At 48.9% G+C, this 16938-nt stretch overlaps 1 protein-coding gene across 2 annotated transcripts in view; it reads right to left on the reverse strand.

Moving 5' to 3' along the window:
* RSRC2 (arginine and serine rich coiled-coil 2) overlaps positions 1 to 16938 on the reverse strand; it is a 64501-nt gene that overhangs the window by 13809 nt on the left and 33754 nt on the right. For both annotated transcript variants that reach the window (XM_077293162.1, XM_077293163.1), the window contains 3 exons: positions 16495 to 16626; positions 16289 to 16414; positions 16132 to 16211 (listed from right to left, as the gene is read on the reverse strand). In XM_077293162.1, the coding sequence (XP_077149277.1) occupies positions 16132 to 16211; positions 16289 to 16414; positions 16495 to 16626 (338 nt within the window). The remainder of the gene's footprint in view (positions 1 to 16131; positions 16212 to 16288; positions 16415 to 16494; positions 16627 to 16938) is intronic.

Here is a 16938-nt window from a genome sequence, read left to right on the forward strand (position 1 = left end):
CTCCATCCGAGTAGACAAAGTGGCGGATGCTTTACTGACTGTGTTCTCTCGTGTGGGTTTCCCCAGGGAAATGTTGACCGATCAGGGAACCCAGTTCATGTCTGATCTGATGGAAAGCCTCTGTGAGAGGATACAAGTACAGCATTTTGTGGCTAGCGCCTATCATCCCCAAACCAACGGACTCTGCGAGCGGTTTAACGGAACATTAAAGCAAATGCTGAAAATGCTGGTGGAGACTGAAGGGAGAGACTGGGAGCGGTACCTCCCTCATCTGTTTGCCTATAGAGTGATACCCCCAGGCGTCTACTGGATTCTCCCCCTTTGAACTGGTTTATGGGAGGAGGGTCAGGGGGCCACTTGATTTGATTAAGGACTGTTGGGAGGACGACCCCAGAACTACTGGAGTCTCAGTGGTCGAATATATACTGCGGCTCAGAGAGAGAATGCAAAAACTGAGCAACCTGGCCCATGAGAACGTGGCCCAGGCCCAAATCAACCAGAAGGTCTGGTACGACCGTAATGCCAGACTGAGGGCCTACGAGGAGGGGCAGAAGGTTTGGGTGTTGGTCCCCATGTTACAGAATAAATTGCAGGCCGCATGGGAGGGACCATACACTGTACATAAGCGGCTGAATGATGTTAATTATGTGGTGACACTAGATGAGCATGCAAAGCGTCAGAAAGTGTTTCATGTAAATATGTTGAAGGCACATCATGCCAGGGAGGCCGGTGTCTTACCTGTCTGTAGCCTGCCTGAAGAGGGGGAGGCTGATCTGTTACTGGATGTGGGGGCCGGGACTCAGTACACGGAGTCCCTGGATTCAGCAGAGTTTAACCCTGAGCTATCCCACAGTCAGAGGTCTGAGCTGATGGGGGCGCTCAGCGTGTTCACCGAAGTCTTCACAGGGGAGCCTGGGAGGACACACTTAGTTCACCATGTGGACACTGGTACTAATCCCCCAGTACGGCAGTCTGCATACAGTGTGTCAGCCGAGGTGAAGGCACACATGAGGGAACAGGTAGAGGAGATGCTGAAACTCAAGGTGATACAAAAATCCCAGAGTGCCTGGGCCTCACCTGTGGTTCTTGTCCCAAAAAAGGACCGTACTACCCGGTTCTGCGTAGACTACAGGAAGTTAAATGTACTGACTACATGTGAAGTCTACCCCATGCCGAGGATAGATGAGCTGTTAGAGCAGCTAGCTAAAGCATCGTACCTTACCATCATGGACCTGAGTAGGGGATACTGGCAGATACCCCTGACCAGATAAGCTCAGGAGAGGTCTGCCTTTATAACGCCATTCGGGCTGTTTGAGTTTCTGGTGATGCCCTTTGGTATGAAGAATGCCCCTGCGACCTTCCAGAGGTTGGTCAATCACTTATTGGAAGGGTGTGATGGTTTTGCCGTCGCTTATCTTGATGATATAGCCGTCTTTAGTGATTCTTGGGAGGAACACCTCGTACAGCTTTCTCAGGTGTTGCAAAATCTTAAAACTGCAGGTCTTACTGTTAAGCCAGGAAAGTGTCAGGTAGCCATGCAGGAAGTACAATACCTGGGACACCGGGTGGGGGGAGGACTGCTAAAACCTGAGCCAGGGAAGGTAGAAGCCATTACAGCCTGGGCCACCCCACGAACCAAGAAGCAGGTACTGTCCTTCCTGGGTACGGCTGGCTACTATAGGAGGTTTGTACCAAACTACAGTGCTCTGGCCAAACCATTAACTGATCTGACCAGGAAGAGACTTCTTAAAATGGTCTCCTGGAGTCCTCAGTGTGAGGAATCATTTTCTGCCCTAAAGTCGGCATTGGTTAGTTCACCCGTCCTGCAGGCCCCAGATTTCACTCGCCGGTTTGTAGTGCAGACAGATGCCAGCACCTATGGGCTAGGTGCAGTTCTCAGCCAGGTGAACCAACAAGGAGAGGAACACCCAATTCTGTACCTAAGCACGAAACTCCTGCCCAGAGAAGTGGCTTATGCCACCATTGAAAATGAATGTTTGGCAATTGTGTGGGCTCTGCAGAAGCTGCATCCATACCTCTATGGGCGCAACTTCACCGTGATCACAGATCATAACCCATTGAGTTGGCTCAGAGTAGTTGGGGACAATGGGAAATTGCTTAGATGGAGTTTGATACTTCAGCAATATGATTTCACAATTCAGCACAAGAAGGGCGTTGATCATGTCAATGCTGATGGCCTCTCTCGCCAAGATGGGGCAGAACCAGATACGTGCTCGGGAGTTGACCTGTAAGTCAACCCCCATGCACGTTCATAAGGAGGGAGGTGTGGTGAAATATGTGTATATATATATCTATATGTGTGTAGTGACATATGTCTAGGGTTATATGTGTGACTAGTGATAATGTAACATCTGTCCTGAAGGCAAGTTGCACCTAGGTGTTAACAGGTACTTCCTTGGGATTAGTAGACATTGTATCTCCCTATCTCACCAGGAGGTCTGGCTAAGGCCAAGAACAAAGGAACACTTGACACCTCTGAGGTCTTGGAGAGGAGATGCTAAATGCGGCCTGAGGTGATCTATTCCTGAGAACCTTTTCACAAGTGTCTCAAAAGAGAAAATAATATATTCATTAGTAGAGCGGCCGTGCCCAATCAAACAGGCAGCAGTTATGATATTGGCCTGAGGGGCCGGTCTAGAAACCTGATCTCAGACCAAAGTTATAAATTTAGGCTGAAGACAGAATTGTGTTCACATGTGAGGGCAGCCCGAGAAGCTGTTGTGATCCAATCTACATTCGTCCTACCCTAAGGGAGCAGAAGCAACTACCAGTTAGATAACTTCTGTAAGTTTCTCCTGTTTATTTTGATACTGTTTTGCATAAGTTGTATGTCTTTTTATTATCATATTTTTATACCTTTTCTTATTGTAAGCACTGTCCCTTTTGTTATTATAAAGTATAAAACTTTAACAAGTTGAACCTTGAATGTTCTAAAGAATCCATAGCCTAAAAGTGTGTGAGCCTGATGAGTGAGACATTTTTATTAGTATTATTATTAGTCCGGGACTCATCGCCCGTGTATTCGATGAGTGGTGGCAGCGCGTATGAGCGGGTGTGTGATTTATGCTCCCATTACAGCATAGGACAGAGGTTGAATGCTGAACTGAGAGAGGGGAGATAGATTAACCCTGCAGGCACAACCCCAAGTCACGTGTGAGAGCAGGCACGTGACGAATAAGTGACACCACGGAGTAGGGATTCGTGACACTGATCGTAATGGCATTTGCCACAGATATAGTCACACAGTTGGCCGCATCCAAATTAGCGTGTACTAGGTAATCTCCTCCCTGAGAAATTTGGCTAGCCAGCTGCGCTGCCTCCGGAGGAAGATTACTGCTCTGAATGGAATTAGCCAAGGTCTCCGACCAGGAAACCATTGCTTAGAGCCACACCTGAGACCTCGAAGACAGATCGAGCCAAATTTTCTATCTGGCGGTCTGTGGGATTTATTTATTTATTTTTTTATATAGATGATCCGTCCAGCAGGGATACAAGGGTTTTGGATGCCAGGCGAGAGACTGGCAGGTCTACCACAGGGAACTCTGCCCCAATCTGGCGGGTCTACTACAGGGTGCCTCGCCTCAAGCGGATTTTGTCCTGTAAAGCACTTATCCAGTGGCTCCCTGTGCCGATTAACTATATCCCGAAACTCCGGGTGAATGGCAAATGTTCTATGAGGACGCTTAGCTTTTTCTGAAGCACACAGCGTGATATGGCACAGAGCCGGAGTCTTCATCAAGCTTCAGAGTTTGGTTGACGGCCTCAATCAGAGAATCAAGCGTCCTCTGAAAGGTCTGGCGAATCCGGATCTAAGGAGACGTCCAATTCATACTCAGAATCGAGTTCGCTACCAACGTCTGGAGAGGGAGGAGAAACGGAGCTCGCTGACGGCATGGCACATGATTGTACGGGAGACGTACTAGGTATCCGTTTCCTGGACGCTTGTACGTTTCTAGATTGTGTGCGGCCTCTGCTAGTCGACTCTTCCCGTGTAGGGGAGGATCCCTCTGCATCAGACGTGCGACCTCCACAAGGAACACTGAAGAATTCAAGCGCTTAGGCCAGAGAATTGAGATTGCGACAGAGACTAGACCCACTCAGGGGGACTAAGAACACTGGGCTCAGTGTCACCAGGGGGTTCCTGAGCGCATTTGGGGTCACAGGCTGTGCAGAGCAGTCAACTCAGCTTTTGGAAATGCAGACTAGCAGGAGTTACATGAAGTGAAAAAGAGTAAGAGTCTTATGGAACTTTTTAGGTGCCTGAGGCTGGAACATGATGTACTCCTATGTGCCCCCTTAATCAGGGTCCCCACGGAGGATAGGATACTTAAAGGGGGAGAGAGAGAGAGAGGGAGAGAGAGAGAGAGAGAGGGGGAGAGAGAGGGAGAGCGAGAGAGAGCTAATGGCAGGGCTCCTTACCCAGGTTCTGTGTCCCAGCCACGAGAATCATACTCCACATCGCTATCCGGGCAAGCAGGAGGCTTCCTGAGCATCCAAAGGCCATGTCAGCTTGCGACAGGGTGTAGGAAGATGGCTGACGAGATTTCATGGGCGCCTCTCGTTCAGAACGAGAAGCGTAAGAAAAGTGGGTGCCGCCAAAACGCGTCATAGCGGTGGTGGAGCTTTGGCCTGTACAAGGCCAAAGACGGGGACTAAATTTATGCCCAGGCCTGAAAAACACCCCCTTTCCCCGCCAGGAAGTCTGCTGCCTGTGCCCGGACTGCGCAGAGCACCCCCTTCTCAGCGCTTACCCGGAGAGGCTGGAGATGTCCTCCAGACGATGCTGCAGGTACCTCTGTTGTGCAGCTGCTGTCACTGGTGATTTGGACGGTGAAGGATAAGGATAAAAAACCCTCAATCCACTCTCCCATTCATAGGGAGATGGAGAAGAACCGTCCGCCTCCTTGCTTCATCCGCTAGACAGTGATGGAGCAGTGGGGGCTGCACGGACAGAAAAACGGAGGGTGCCTCTGTGCATCCAAGGGGTTTAATCCTGGTGGACAGGGCTGGTTATCCGGCATTAGGCCAGGCTGCAAGAGAGGGATTTTTGGTTCTTACCGTAAAATCTCTTTCTTGGAGCCTTCATTGGGGGACACAGGTAACCATGGGTGTCTGCTGCTGTCGCTAGGAGGCTGACACTATGCAAATAAAGAAGTAACTCCTCCCCGGCAGTATACACCCTCCGACAGGCACCAGGCAACTCAGTTGGTGCAAAAGCAGTAGTAGGAACAAGTAATATAAAACTCAACCTATGTACCAACCCACAACAACGACACGTTGGCCAACACGGTACAACCTAAAGGGAGGGTGCCGTGTCCCCCAATTAAGGCTCCGAGAAAGATTTTACGGTAAGAACCAAAAATCCCTCTCTCTCGCTTCATTGGGGGACACAGGTAACCATGGGACCTCCAAAAGCAGTCCATAGGGGCGGGATAACCAGTAGAAAAAGTTAGGTTGGCCGGTGAGAAACCGCCGCCTGCAATATCTTCCTACCCAGGCTCGCGTCCGCAGAAGCCTGAATATGCACCTTGTAGAATTTTACAAAGGTGTGAATGGATGACCACGTTGCGGCCTTGCAAACCTGCGAGGCCGAAGCTTGGTGACGAACTGCCCAGGAAGCTCCCACAGCCAGGGTAGAGTGAGCCTTCACCCCCGAAGGAGGCTGTTTGTTTTGGACACGGCACGCCTCGCCTCCAGAACCGCCGATCAGATCCAACGAGCAATTGTGGATTTGGAGGCGGAGAGCCCCTTTCGACGCCCTTCCGAGACGACAAACAGAGGTTCGGTCTGACGAAAAGAAGCAGTCCTGGAAAGATAATTTCGGATAGCCCTGACCACATCCAGTTGTGAAGAGATTTCTCAAAGGGATGAACTGGAGAAGGGCACAAGGAAGGAAGGACGATGTCCTCATTGATGTGAAATGCCGAAACTACCTTTGATAGAAAGGAACCGGTCGAAGAACCATCTTGTCCTGGTGCAGGATTAGAAAGGGAGAACGACAGGACAATGCTGCCAGCTCGGATACTCTCCTAATCGAGGTGATGGCGACCAAGAAGGCCACCTTCCATGATAGAAGTTAGAAAGATGTCCTGAATCGGTTCAAAAGGCGCACACTGGAGAGCGTCTAACACGAGGTTGAGGTCCCAAGGCTCGATAGGGGAGGATAAGGGGGAACTATGTGAGAGACCCCTTGGATAAAGGTCCTCACCTGTGGAAGAGGCCAGGTCTCTTTGAAAAAGGATGGACAGAGCGGAAATCTGACCCTTCAAAGTGTTCAGGGAAAGTCCCGAATCCAGACCCGCTTGAAGGAAACCGAGAAGGGATGGAAGGGTCATAGGAAACAGACTGTTGTCCTCACACCAACGGAAAAAGGCCTTCCAACATCTATGGTAGATACGCGAGGAAGCCGGTTTTCTCGCTTTTATCATAGTCTGGATGACGCTGTGAGAAAAACCCGCGTCCTTCAGGACCACGGCCTCAATGGCCATACCATTAAATTCAGAGACTCGGATGGAAGAGGGGCCCCTGCGAAAGTCTCCATGGAACGTCCGATAGCATGTTCACTAGTTTACTAGCCGCATACCAGGCCCTGCGAGACCAATCTGGAGCTACCAAGAGGACAGGGACCCCTTCTGACTTAATCTTTTTTACAACCCTTGGGATCAAGGGGAGGGGTGGAAACAGATAAGGCATCTGGAACTGGGCCCACGAGATCACGAAAGCGTCGCATCCGACGGCCAACGGATCCCGAGACCTGGAAAAGTACTGAGGAACCTTTTGGTTTGCCCGGGAGGCCATTAACTCGACGTCTGGAACGCCCCATCTCTGACAAATCTGGCTGAAGATCGAGGGGAGGAGAGACCACTCGCCTGCCATGAGTCCTTGGCGACTGAGGAAGTCGGCTTCCACAGTTGTCCACCCCTGGGATGTGGACGGCTGATATAGAGGGAACGTGGCTCTCCGCCCAACGCAGAATTATTGCCACTTCCGTCATGACCTGCCTGCTGCGAGTCCCTCCCTGACAGTTTATGTAAGCCACGGCTGTGGCGTTATCCGACTGAATGCGGACCGGCTTTCCCGAGAGGAGTGACTGCCAGTGGATGAGGGCTAGGAAGATGGCTCTGATTTCCAAGAGATTGATAGGAAGACGTGCCTCTTGAACAGTCCAGCGGCCCTGGGCCGTGAGGTAAAGAAAGACCACTCCCCACCCCTGAAGGCTGGCGTCGGTGGTGATGACCTGCCAGCGGAGGGGAAGAAATGACCTCCCGCGCAGAATGGAGGTGGATAGCGTCCACCAAGTGAGAGACTGCTTCACCCTGGGAGAGAGGCGAAACGGGTGGTCCAGGGAAAGTGGGTTCCTGTCCCATGCAGCCAGAAGGGCCAGCTGGAGAGGGCGAGAGTGGAACTGAGCATAGGGGACCGCTTCCATGGAAGCGACCATTTTCCCCCAGAACCCTCATGGCGAGGCAGAGGGTTTGGGCCCTTTAGTGCTCCGATACCCTGACGAAGAGAAAAGGAACTTCTCCTTGGGGAGGAAGACCTGAGCCTGAAAGGTGTCGAATTCCATGCCCAGGAACTTCAGACGTTGGGTTGGAATCAAGGATGACTTCTGATAGTTGATTATCCAGCCAAGGCGAATAAGCGTGTTCAGGGTAAACTGGAGGCTCTGACTGCAATCCCGACGAGACGAACCCTTGATCAGGTCATCGAGGTAGGGGGATCAAGAGAATTCCCTTTGAACGCAGAATGGCCATGACAGCTGCCATGACCTTCGTAAAGACCCTGGGAGCAGACGCCAGACCGAAAGGGAGAGCCGTGAACTGGTTATGATGTTCTTGCATCGCGAAACGGAGGAACCTCTGATGCTGTACACAAATCGGGATGTGAAGATACACATCCCGAATGTCCACGGAACAAAATTCTTTCGGTTCCATGGAAGCGATCACCGAGCGCAGTGATTCCATTTTGAAGTGTCGATTTCGGAGATGGCGGTTTAATAGGCTTGAGATCCAAAAATGGACTGAGAGAACCGTCCTTTTTTGGAAGCAGGTTTGAGTAAAAACCCAAAAACAGCTCGCGATAAGGGACCGGAACTATGACTCCTGAGGCGAGGAGGGAATCAACGGCCTGGAGAAGCCCTGGGAGATGGGAGGGCTGTTTGGGAGGACGAGAGAGGAAACGTCTTCCTGGGGGCTAAGAAAATTCTATCTAGTAGCCTGAGGTGACGATCTCCCTGACCCAGGCGTCGACTACCGATAGCCAAACCTCTGAGAACAGAAGAAGCCGGCCTCCCACCCTGGAAAGATTTCCAGGTGGGGGCGACCTGTCATTTATTAGAAAATCTGTGGCCTTGAGGTCCAGAAGGTTTTGAGGAGCGGCTCTTAGCTCTCCAGTGCGGGGGAGGCCTGAAAGAACGTTTCCTCTGTTCTCCTTGGGAGTTAGACCGGTCCTTATGAGCGGGGTTTCCTGAGGAGGTAAAGGACCGAAAGGACTGGGGACCCATCTTGTTGAAGGGACGCCTAGGCTTAGACTGAGGTAAGGAGGTACGCTTACCACCAGTAGCGTCCGAGATCATTTGATCCAGCTGTGTGCCGAAGAGTCTGGAGCCTGGAGCCCTGGAAGGGCAGGCCAGTGAGGGATTTTTTAGAAGCGTTCCACGCTTTAAGCCAAAGAACTCGGAAAATGGCCACAATGTTACTGTTAGCCCTTGCCGAGCAAGCAGCCGCATCCAGGGAGGCATTCATTAGGTATTTACCTGCAAGTGAAATCTGATCTGCCAAATCTGACAGTTCCTCAGCGGGAGCTGAAGCTAAAGTGCCTCTGCGCAGGGTTTTGGCCCAGGCTGACACAGCTCTCGCTACCCGTGAAGAGGCGAAACTAGGACAGAGGGAGGCTCCAGAAGCCTCAAACTCCAATTTGGATAATGCCTCGATTTGTCTGTCCGTGGGATCCTTAAGAGATGCCGCGTCCAGGATAGACAAAACTGTCTGTGAGGATAATCTAGACACAGGCGGGTCTACCTTAGGAGACTCGGACCATTTCCTAACAAGGTCTGAGTGAAAAGGGTATAAAACATCCAGCAGTTTCCTTCCAGGGAAACGTTTACCAGGGTTTTCCCAGTGTCTAGACGTAGTGTTGTCAAACTACTTGTGATTGGGAAAAACTCTAGAGGGACGTTTAATCCGTTTAAATGAAACGGAGACGTCCTGAGAGGCTGTCTCTTCCTCCATAAGCTCACGCGTCTGAATAATAGCCGAAATAAGGCTATCAACCATATCCCGTGTTCCGGAAGTCTGATCTGCATCAGAGTCACATTCCGACTGAGAGGTTACACCAGACCCGACGTCCGCCTGCGAGGAGGGGGAACGGGCAGATAGGGGTATCCCGGTGTGATCCGGTGAACTGGAGGAGGATGTAGATAGGGTCCTCTTTCTGTATCTTTTTTCAAGTCTGCCTCTGTGAGGGTCTTGGACAGGTGCGAGCGAATCGCCGTGAGGCGTTCGTGGCACTGGTGGCATTAGATAGAAGCAGGATACGTTCAAGTGCCTGGACTAGGGACTGAGACACCTTAGTCAAGTCAGATATTGCAACAGCACACTCCGGGGGAGGGGGTGCGCACTCATCCCGAGACATAGGAGCTTCCTGAGGGACGGACATGATGGGAGGAACGCAGGACGGGCAGAGAGGAGATGGCTGACATGAAGCCCAGAGAGATGCCAAGGCACATGATGGGCAGGTAGACTGACAGCGGATCCGTTTTCTAGACGCCTCGTTTCTAGAATGCTTGCGGCCCCTGCTAGCCAACGGCTGCCTTATGAGGGAGGGTTCATCTACCTCAGTCATGGGAGCTGTGCGATCCACGGAGGGATTCAATCGCTGTGGCCAGAGAAGCCATGGATTGTGACAGTGACGCAGCCCTCTTAGGGGGACTAGGTACACTGGGCTCGGTGAGTGGAGGGCTCCTGAATGTAGCTGGAGGTCACGGTCTATGCAGAAAATACGCAGACTGGCAGAAGTTGGGGTACATTATATATCCTTCCTTCTAAGATCCCTTTTACAGGGGTTACTACAAAAAAGTTCAGAAGGGGATACTGCTGGGTGGGGGGGGGGGAGAGATGACAACGGTCCCTAACCCAGATCTTTCCAGATCCTGTGTCCCAGATGGATCCTGTACTCAGTACGTTCCCTGTAGAATAGCGCTGGACACAACGCTCAGTATCTTTGCAGGGACCAGGCCGCTTCCGCAAGTGCTCGTGTCTGGAAGCGGTAAGAGGAGACAGGAAGATGGGCACATGAATACAAAAGGCGCTTCTCGTCCTGAATGAGAAGCACCAGGTTCATGGGTGGAGCCGCCGCATGGCCGAAAAGGATAAAAAGGGACTCTCCACCACTGCAGAAAATAATGTTGGGACCCTCCTGCCCGCGTTCCGGACAGCCTGCATGGAACCCACCAGTCCCGGCACTTACCCGGAGGTGCTGCCGGGTGCAGAGAAAACGCAGCTGTATCCAGCAGGTAGTGTCTGGGCCTCCTGCTGCTAGTTTCTTTGGACGGTGCAGGGAACCCTCAAGCCACCATCCCTTTAGTAGGGATGTGGAGAGGGACTGTCCGCCTCCTTGTATCATCCGCTTTAACAGTGGTAATGCAGTTGGGGCTGCTCGGACGCCAAAATGGGGGTGCCGCTGTACATTCACGAAGTTCAGGCCCCCGGGCGGATAGGGCTGGTTGTCCGGCATTAGGCCTGGCTGCAGAAGAGGGTACATGGAGTCGACACTCCATGTGCTCGTCTGTTGATAGTGCGGGGAGATTGGTGCCCTTTAAGGGACCAGTCGCCCCTTAAAACAAAACAAAACAAAAAAAAATCAGCCCAGGTATGGCATCCCACAGCGCAGGAGAGGATATGTGTAGGCGACACACCATGTGCTCACCTGTTGTTGATTTGGGAAGATTGGAACCTTCAAAGGATCCGTCGCCCCTGTCATTCGAAGAAAAAGTATGGAAAAATGAAAACGGATTTTTAACCTGAAAACCAGACCCAGCATGGCATCCCACGTAGCAAGAGAGGATACGTGGAGACGACACTCCACGTGCTCGCCTGTTGGTTTGGGGCGATCGGAACCTTGAAAGGATCCGTCACCCCCTTCATCCAAAGAAAAAGTTAAAAATGTTAAGATTGTAAAAATAAAATAAAGAGTTTTTGGTCTGAATAGCAGACCCGTCCGTGTGCCTCCTACAGACTTAAGCAAGAACTGGTTCTCTGGAAGCCAGCATGAGGGTGTATACTGCAGAGGAGGAGCTAACTTTCTTTGTAATACTTAGTGTCAGTCTCCTGGTGGCAGCAGCATAACACCCATGGTCTGTGTCCCCAATGAGGGGGAGGAGACACAACATTTAAGTTTTTTGACAAGAAAGTTCAGAGGAGAGAGAAATGAATTGTAAAATGGACTTTTTTTTTTTTTCAAAGACTGATCGATGTTATTCGGTGAATAACGGCGATCATGTGACAAGGGACCATAAAAACTGTCCCTGATAATGTTCTCCACGGTCTCAGCTTCCCCCAATAGCCAAGACCCTTGAGATTTTCCGAGGCAGGGGAGAGGAATAAGTCCCCATAATTGAGGCGTATCGGCGGTCATCATGGGTTTAAAAACAGTTAGGGAAATGTTTTGTCTTAAAGAATCAGCGGTGATCACATGCAGTAATATCTGTATTCTCTGCCGTCCTCTGCTGACCAGGAGCTGTAGTATGATTATTCCATGTTCCTGTATGGTCAGACACAGCCATTACACAGTACACAACAGGGCCACATTTATACAATTATCTCAGCACAGGAACAATTTATTTAAAATATATCCAATTGTGGAATTTATTATTATTCTAAGATATAATAATTAAAATGCACTGGGAAAACAACTTTAAAAATCTTACTTCAGTCAGGGACTGGAGTAATACGTCCAAGCTCATCATTCGATGAGTTGTGGCATCACACCCAAGCTACACCCGTTTTGGTGGAGTTAAGGCTACTTTCACACTAGCGTCGTGCAATGCACGTCGCTATGCGTCGTTTTGTAGAAAAACACGCATCCTGCAAAAGTGCTTGCAGGATGCGTTTTTTTCTCCATAGACTAACATTAGCGACGCATTGACACACGTCGCAACCGTCATGCGACGGTTGCGTCGTGTTGTGGCGGACCGTCGGCAACAAAAAACGTTACATGTAACATTTTTGCTGCGTCGTACCCGCCCCCACCTCTCACAATGGGGCAGCGGATGCGTTGAAAAACAGCATCCGCTGCCCCCGTTGTGCGGCGCTTTCAACGCTAGCGTCGTTACGTCGCATTGCGACGTGCAGTGCACGACGCTTGTGTGAAAGTAGCCTAAGTGAAACTGGTTTCCCAAGTTTTTTGAGCAACTTCACATTGCACAAACATTTTGCGACCTTTCAAAGTGATTTGAGCTAGAATTATGGCATAATTGCTTTGATTAATTAGGACATGTTTTTAAATAAGGAAGTGATGCATATAAATACACTTAAAATAAAGAGAACCCTAAAATAACACATTCTAGATATCACTGAATGAAATTTTCAATTTGAAAATCTTTATTCATTGCTTAGTGGAATGTGTTGAGAACAATAAAACATAAAAATGATCATTGTAAATCAAAATTTAAGAGAACCCGTCACCCCAAAATTCGCCTATAAGCTAAGGCCACCGGCATCAGGGGTTTATCTACAGCATTCTGTAATTCTGTAGATAAGCCCACGATGTCACCTGAAAGATAAGAAAAACAGGTTATATTATACTCACCCAGGGGTGGTCCCGATGCGGTTCGATGGGCGTCGTGGTCCGGATCCAGCGCCTCCCATCTTCATACAATGACGTCCTCTTCTTTGCTTCCTACCGCGGCTGCTGACCTTTGCCGGCATCTGCGCACTGCAGTACTTTGCTCTGCCCTCAACAGGGCAGACAAAGTATGCCTGTGCAGGAGCCGCGGCAGGAAGCAAAGAAGAGGATGTCACTGTATGAAGATGGGAGGCGCGGGACCTGGACCGCGACGCCCATTGGACCGGACGACCCTTGGGTGAGTATAATATAACATGTTTCTCTTATCTTGCAGGTGACATCGGGGGCTTATCTACAGCATTACAGAATGCTGTAGATAAGCCCCTGATGCCGGTGGCCGAAGCTTATAGGCGAATTTTTAACAGATTCCCTTTAATATCGCATGGAGGTCTTGATTTGGAATGATACAAAAAAATTGAAGTGGAAAATAAAATTACAGGCTGATCCATCTTCAGTTGAAATGCATCAAGACAAAGAAATGTTGCCTCCACGTGCCTGTATGACCTCCTCACAACGCCTGGGCATGGTCCTGATATGGTGGAGTATGTCCTCCTGAGTGATCTCCTCCCAGACCTGGATTAAAGAATCAGTCAACTCCTGGACAGTCTGTGGTGGGATGGAATGAGACATGATGCCCCAGATGTGCTCGATTGGATTCAGGTCTGGAGAGCGGGCAGGCCAGTCCATAGCATCAACGCCTTCTTCATGCAGAAACTGCTTACACACTTCAGTCACATGAGGCCTAGCATTGCCATGCATCAGTAGGAACCAAGGGCCCACTGCTCCTGCATATGGTCTCACAATAGTAACAGTCTTCCTTCAACCTTAAAAACTAAGTCCATCTAGTTCAACCCATATCCTAACCTAACATGTTGATCCAGAGGAAGGCAAAAACCCCTATGTGGCAAACAGTAAGCTCCACATTGGGGAAAAAAAACATTCCTTCCCAATTCCACATATTTCAATCAGACTAGTTCCCTGGATCAATGCCCTATCAAGGAATCTAGTGACCTGTAACATTATACTTTTCCAGAAAGGCATCCAAGTCCCTTCTTAAATTTTAGTAATGAATCACTCATTACAACATCAGGTCTGAGGATCTCATCTTGGTACCTAATGGCAGTCAGGGTATTTTTTGCTAGCACATGGAGGGCTGTGCGGCCCTCAAAGAAATGCTTCCCCACACCATTACTGACCCTCTACCAAACCGGTCAAGCTGGAGGATGTTGCAGGCAGAACATTCTACACAGCATCTCCATGTGTGCAGTGTGATCCTGCTTTCATCCGTGAAGAGCACAGGGTGCCAATGTCGAATCTGACAATCTTGTTGTTCTCTGGCAAATGCCAGTCACCCTGCACGGTGTTGGGCTGTAAGCACAATGCTCACTTGTGGATGTCAGACCCTCATACCATCCTCATGGAGTCTGTTAAACAGTTTGAGCAGACACATGGATGTTAGTGGCCTGCTGAAGGTAATTTTGATTGGTTCTGGCACTGCTCCTCCTTGCACAAAGGAGGAGGTAGCAGTCCTTCTGCTGGGTTGTTGCCCTCCTACGGCCCCCCCCTCCACATCTCCTGGTGTACTGGCCTGTCTCCTGGTATCTGCTCCATGCTCTGGACACTGTGCTGACAGTTACCTTTCTTGCCACAGCCCACATGGATGTGCCATCCTGGATGAGCAGCACTACTTGAGCAACTTCTGTGGGTTGCTACTGTACCTCTAGGGGTGAAAGCAATGAAAAAATGCAAAAGTGACCAAAACAACAGCCAAAGAGGATGAGAACAGAGAAATGGTCCGTGGTCACCACCTGCAGAACCACTCCTTTATAGGGGTTGTCTTGCTAATTGCCTATCTTTTCTACCCGTTTGTTCCATTTGCACAACAGCAGGAGAAATGGATTCACAATCATTGTTGCTTCATAACTGGTCAGGTTCATTTCACAGAAGTGAGATTGACTTGATGTACATTGTGTTTAAGCATTTCCTTTATTTTTTTGAGCAGCGTGTTTTAAATGTGCTATTTTGGTTGGGGAAAAAAAAAAAAAGTTCAAATGCACACTGTCATGATTCCCTTGTAATCGCAACAAGTGGGCAGTCTCACTTAACTGCATGTATACAATTTGCATATTTGTGGTCACATGCCAACTAGATTCTCTTGCTCTTCTCTATAGGACATGGCAAGAGAATCCAGTTGGCCTCTGACCACAAGATGGCAAATACAGAGGAATCGTGACAATATATATTTGTAGACCTGTGCCTCTTCACATTGTGTACATTTTTGTTGGATGTTAACAAATGGTACAAAAGTGGTTCTTCCCAATCGAAACCTGAAATGTATAATGTCGATGATCTGTTATAAGTAAGTTTCCAGTTTTATATAGAGTTTTAATTATATAAAAGTCATACAAATTTATATATTTTTTTAATAAACTTCACTATTTATTGAGCCATTTGTTGCTTTCAGGGAATATGTGTTTATATTCAGAGGCAGCAAAAAACAAAGTACTGTTCTTAGACTTACAAAACAAACTAAAAACACACTGAAAACACCAATTAAAAAAAGAAAAAAAAAAAGCATGTACCTAGCAGAGTAGTAGATAACTGCTCAGCCATTGTCCTATGACAAGCACTTTAAAGGGAACCTGTCACCCCCAAAATGGAAGTTGAGCTAAGCCCACATGTATCCTGAAAGATGAGAAAAAGAGGTAAAATTATACTCACCCAGGGGCGTTCCCGCTGCGGTCCAGGGCCTCCTATCTTCTAATGATGACGTCCTCTTCTTGTCTTCACGCTGAGGCTCCGGCGCAGGCATACTTTGTCTGCCCTGTTGAGGGCAGAGCAAAGTACTGCAGGGCGCAGGCCCTCTCTGACCTTTCCCGGCGCCTGCGCACTGCAGTACTTTGCTCTGCCCTCAACAGGGCAGACAAAGTACGCCTGTGCCAGAGCCGCAGCGTGAAGACAAGAAGAGGACGTGATCGTAAGAAGATGGGAGGCCCCGGACGGAGACGCCCATCGGACCTGACAGCAGTAGGACCGCCCCTGGGTGAGTATAATCTAACTTCTTTCTCATCTTTCAGGTTACATCAGGGGCTTATCTACAGCATTCCAGAATGCTGTAGATAAGCCCCTGATGCCGGTGGGCTTAGCTCAACTTCCATTTTGGGGGTGACAGGTTCCCTTTAACAACACTAAATGCCCATTACTGTAAACAGTAAAGGACACATTTTACCACTAACTAGATGCTGTATAATAAATATTGGGCTTTACCTGCTGATATTTCTTGCTGTTTTTGCTTTTCAACCATTTCTTTTTCACGTTGCTCTTGGAGTTTCTTTGCCCTCTCTAATCTGGAAGAAAGAAATAATGGTTGCATACTTATGTTCGGAAAAATACAGAACAAAAATTACCCTGTAACATTTTTTACCTTCTAGCCAGTGCTTCTTGTGCATCCATTGCAGTATTTCTTCCTCGAAATGGTGGTGGACTAGGTGGTGTCCGGCTTCGGCTTCTACTGTGCCTTCTAGGTTTGTCAAGTCTCTTCTTTTTTTCACTAGAAGGTATCAAAACAAATCACTTAATTGAAAGTTATACACAAGCACACAATACAAGTTAATGAATTTGGAAACGTACCGACTCCTGCTTCTACTCTTACTCCTGTGGCGGTGCCTGGATCTAGATCTTGAACGAGATCGAGGGCGCCTTTTACGATCTCTGCTCCTCGATCGGGACTTTCTTTTGTCACGGCTTTTACTACGGTGACGCCTGAAACATTAACCATTCTGTTAAGGATTGTTTATGAGCCAATGTTATATGATATGGTTAAATTAAGATTAGAGAAAAACCAAACCAAATAGATTCGGAGCATATAACAAATTACAACCGGAAAAGACAAAAAATGCCCCTAAAATATAACTTTTATTTAGTCAGGCAAAAATGACCTATTAGGGTCAGGAGACAGTATTACTTAACCATATAACTTAACACTAAAAAGGATAGAGGTAAATAGGGGAGGGGGTGCTCTCTCCCTGACTCACCCTACCTTACCGCGGAGGTTGGCACCCTAAATTCGACATG

This window comes from Ranitomeya variabilis, chromosome 1, assembly GCF_051348905.1.
Source record: "Ranitomeya variabilis isolate aRanVar5 chromosome 1, aRanVar5.hap1, whole genome shotgun sequence".
In the NCBI taxonomy this organism is placed as follows: domain Eukaryota; kingdom Metazoa; phylum Chordata; class Amphibia; order Anura; family Dendrobatidae; genus Ranitomeya; species Ranitomeya variabilis.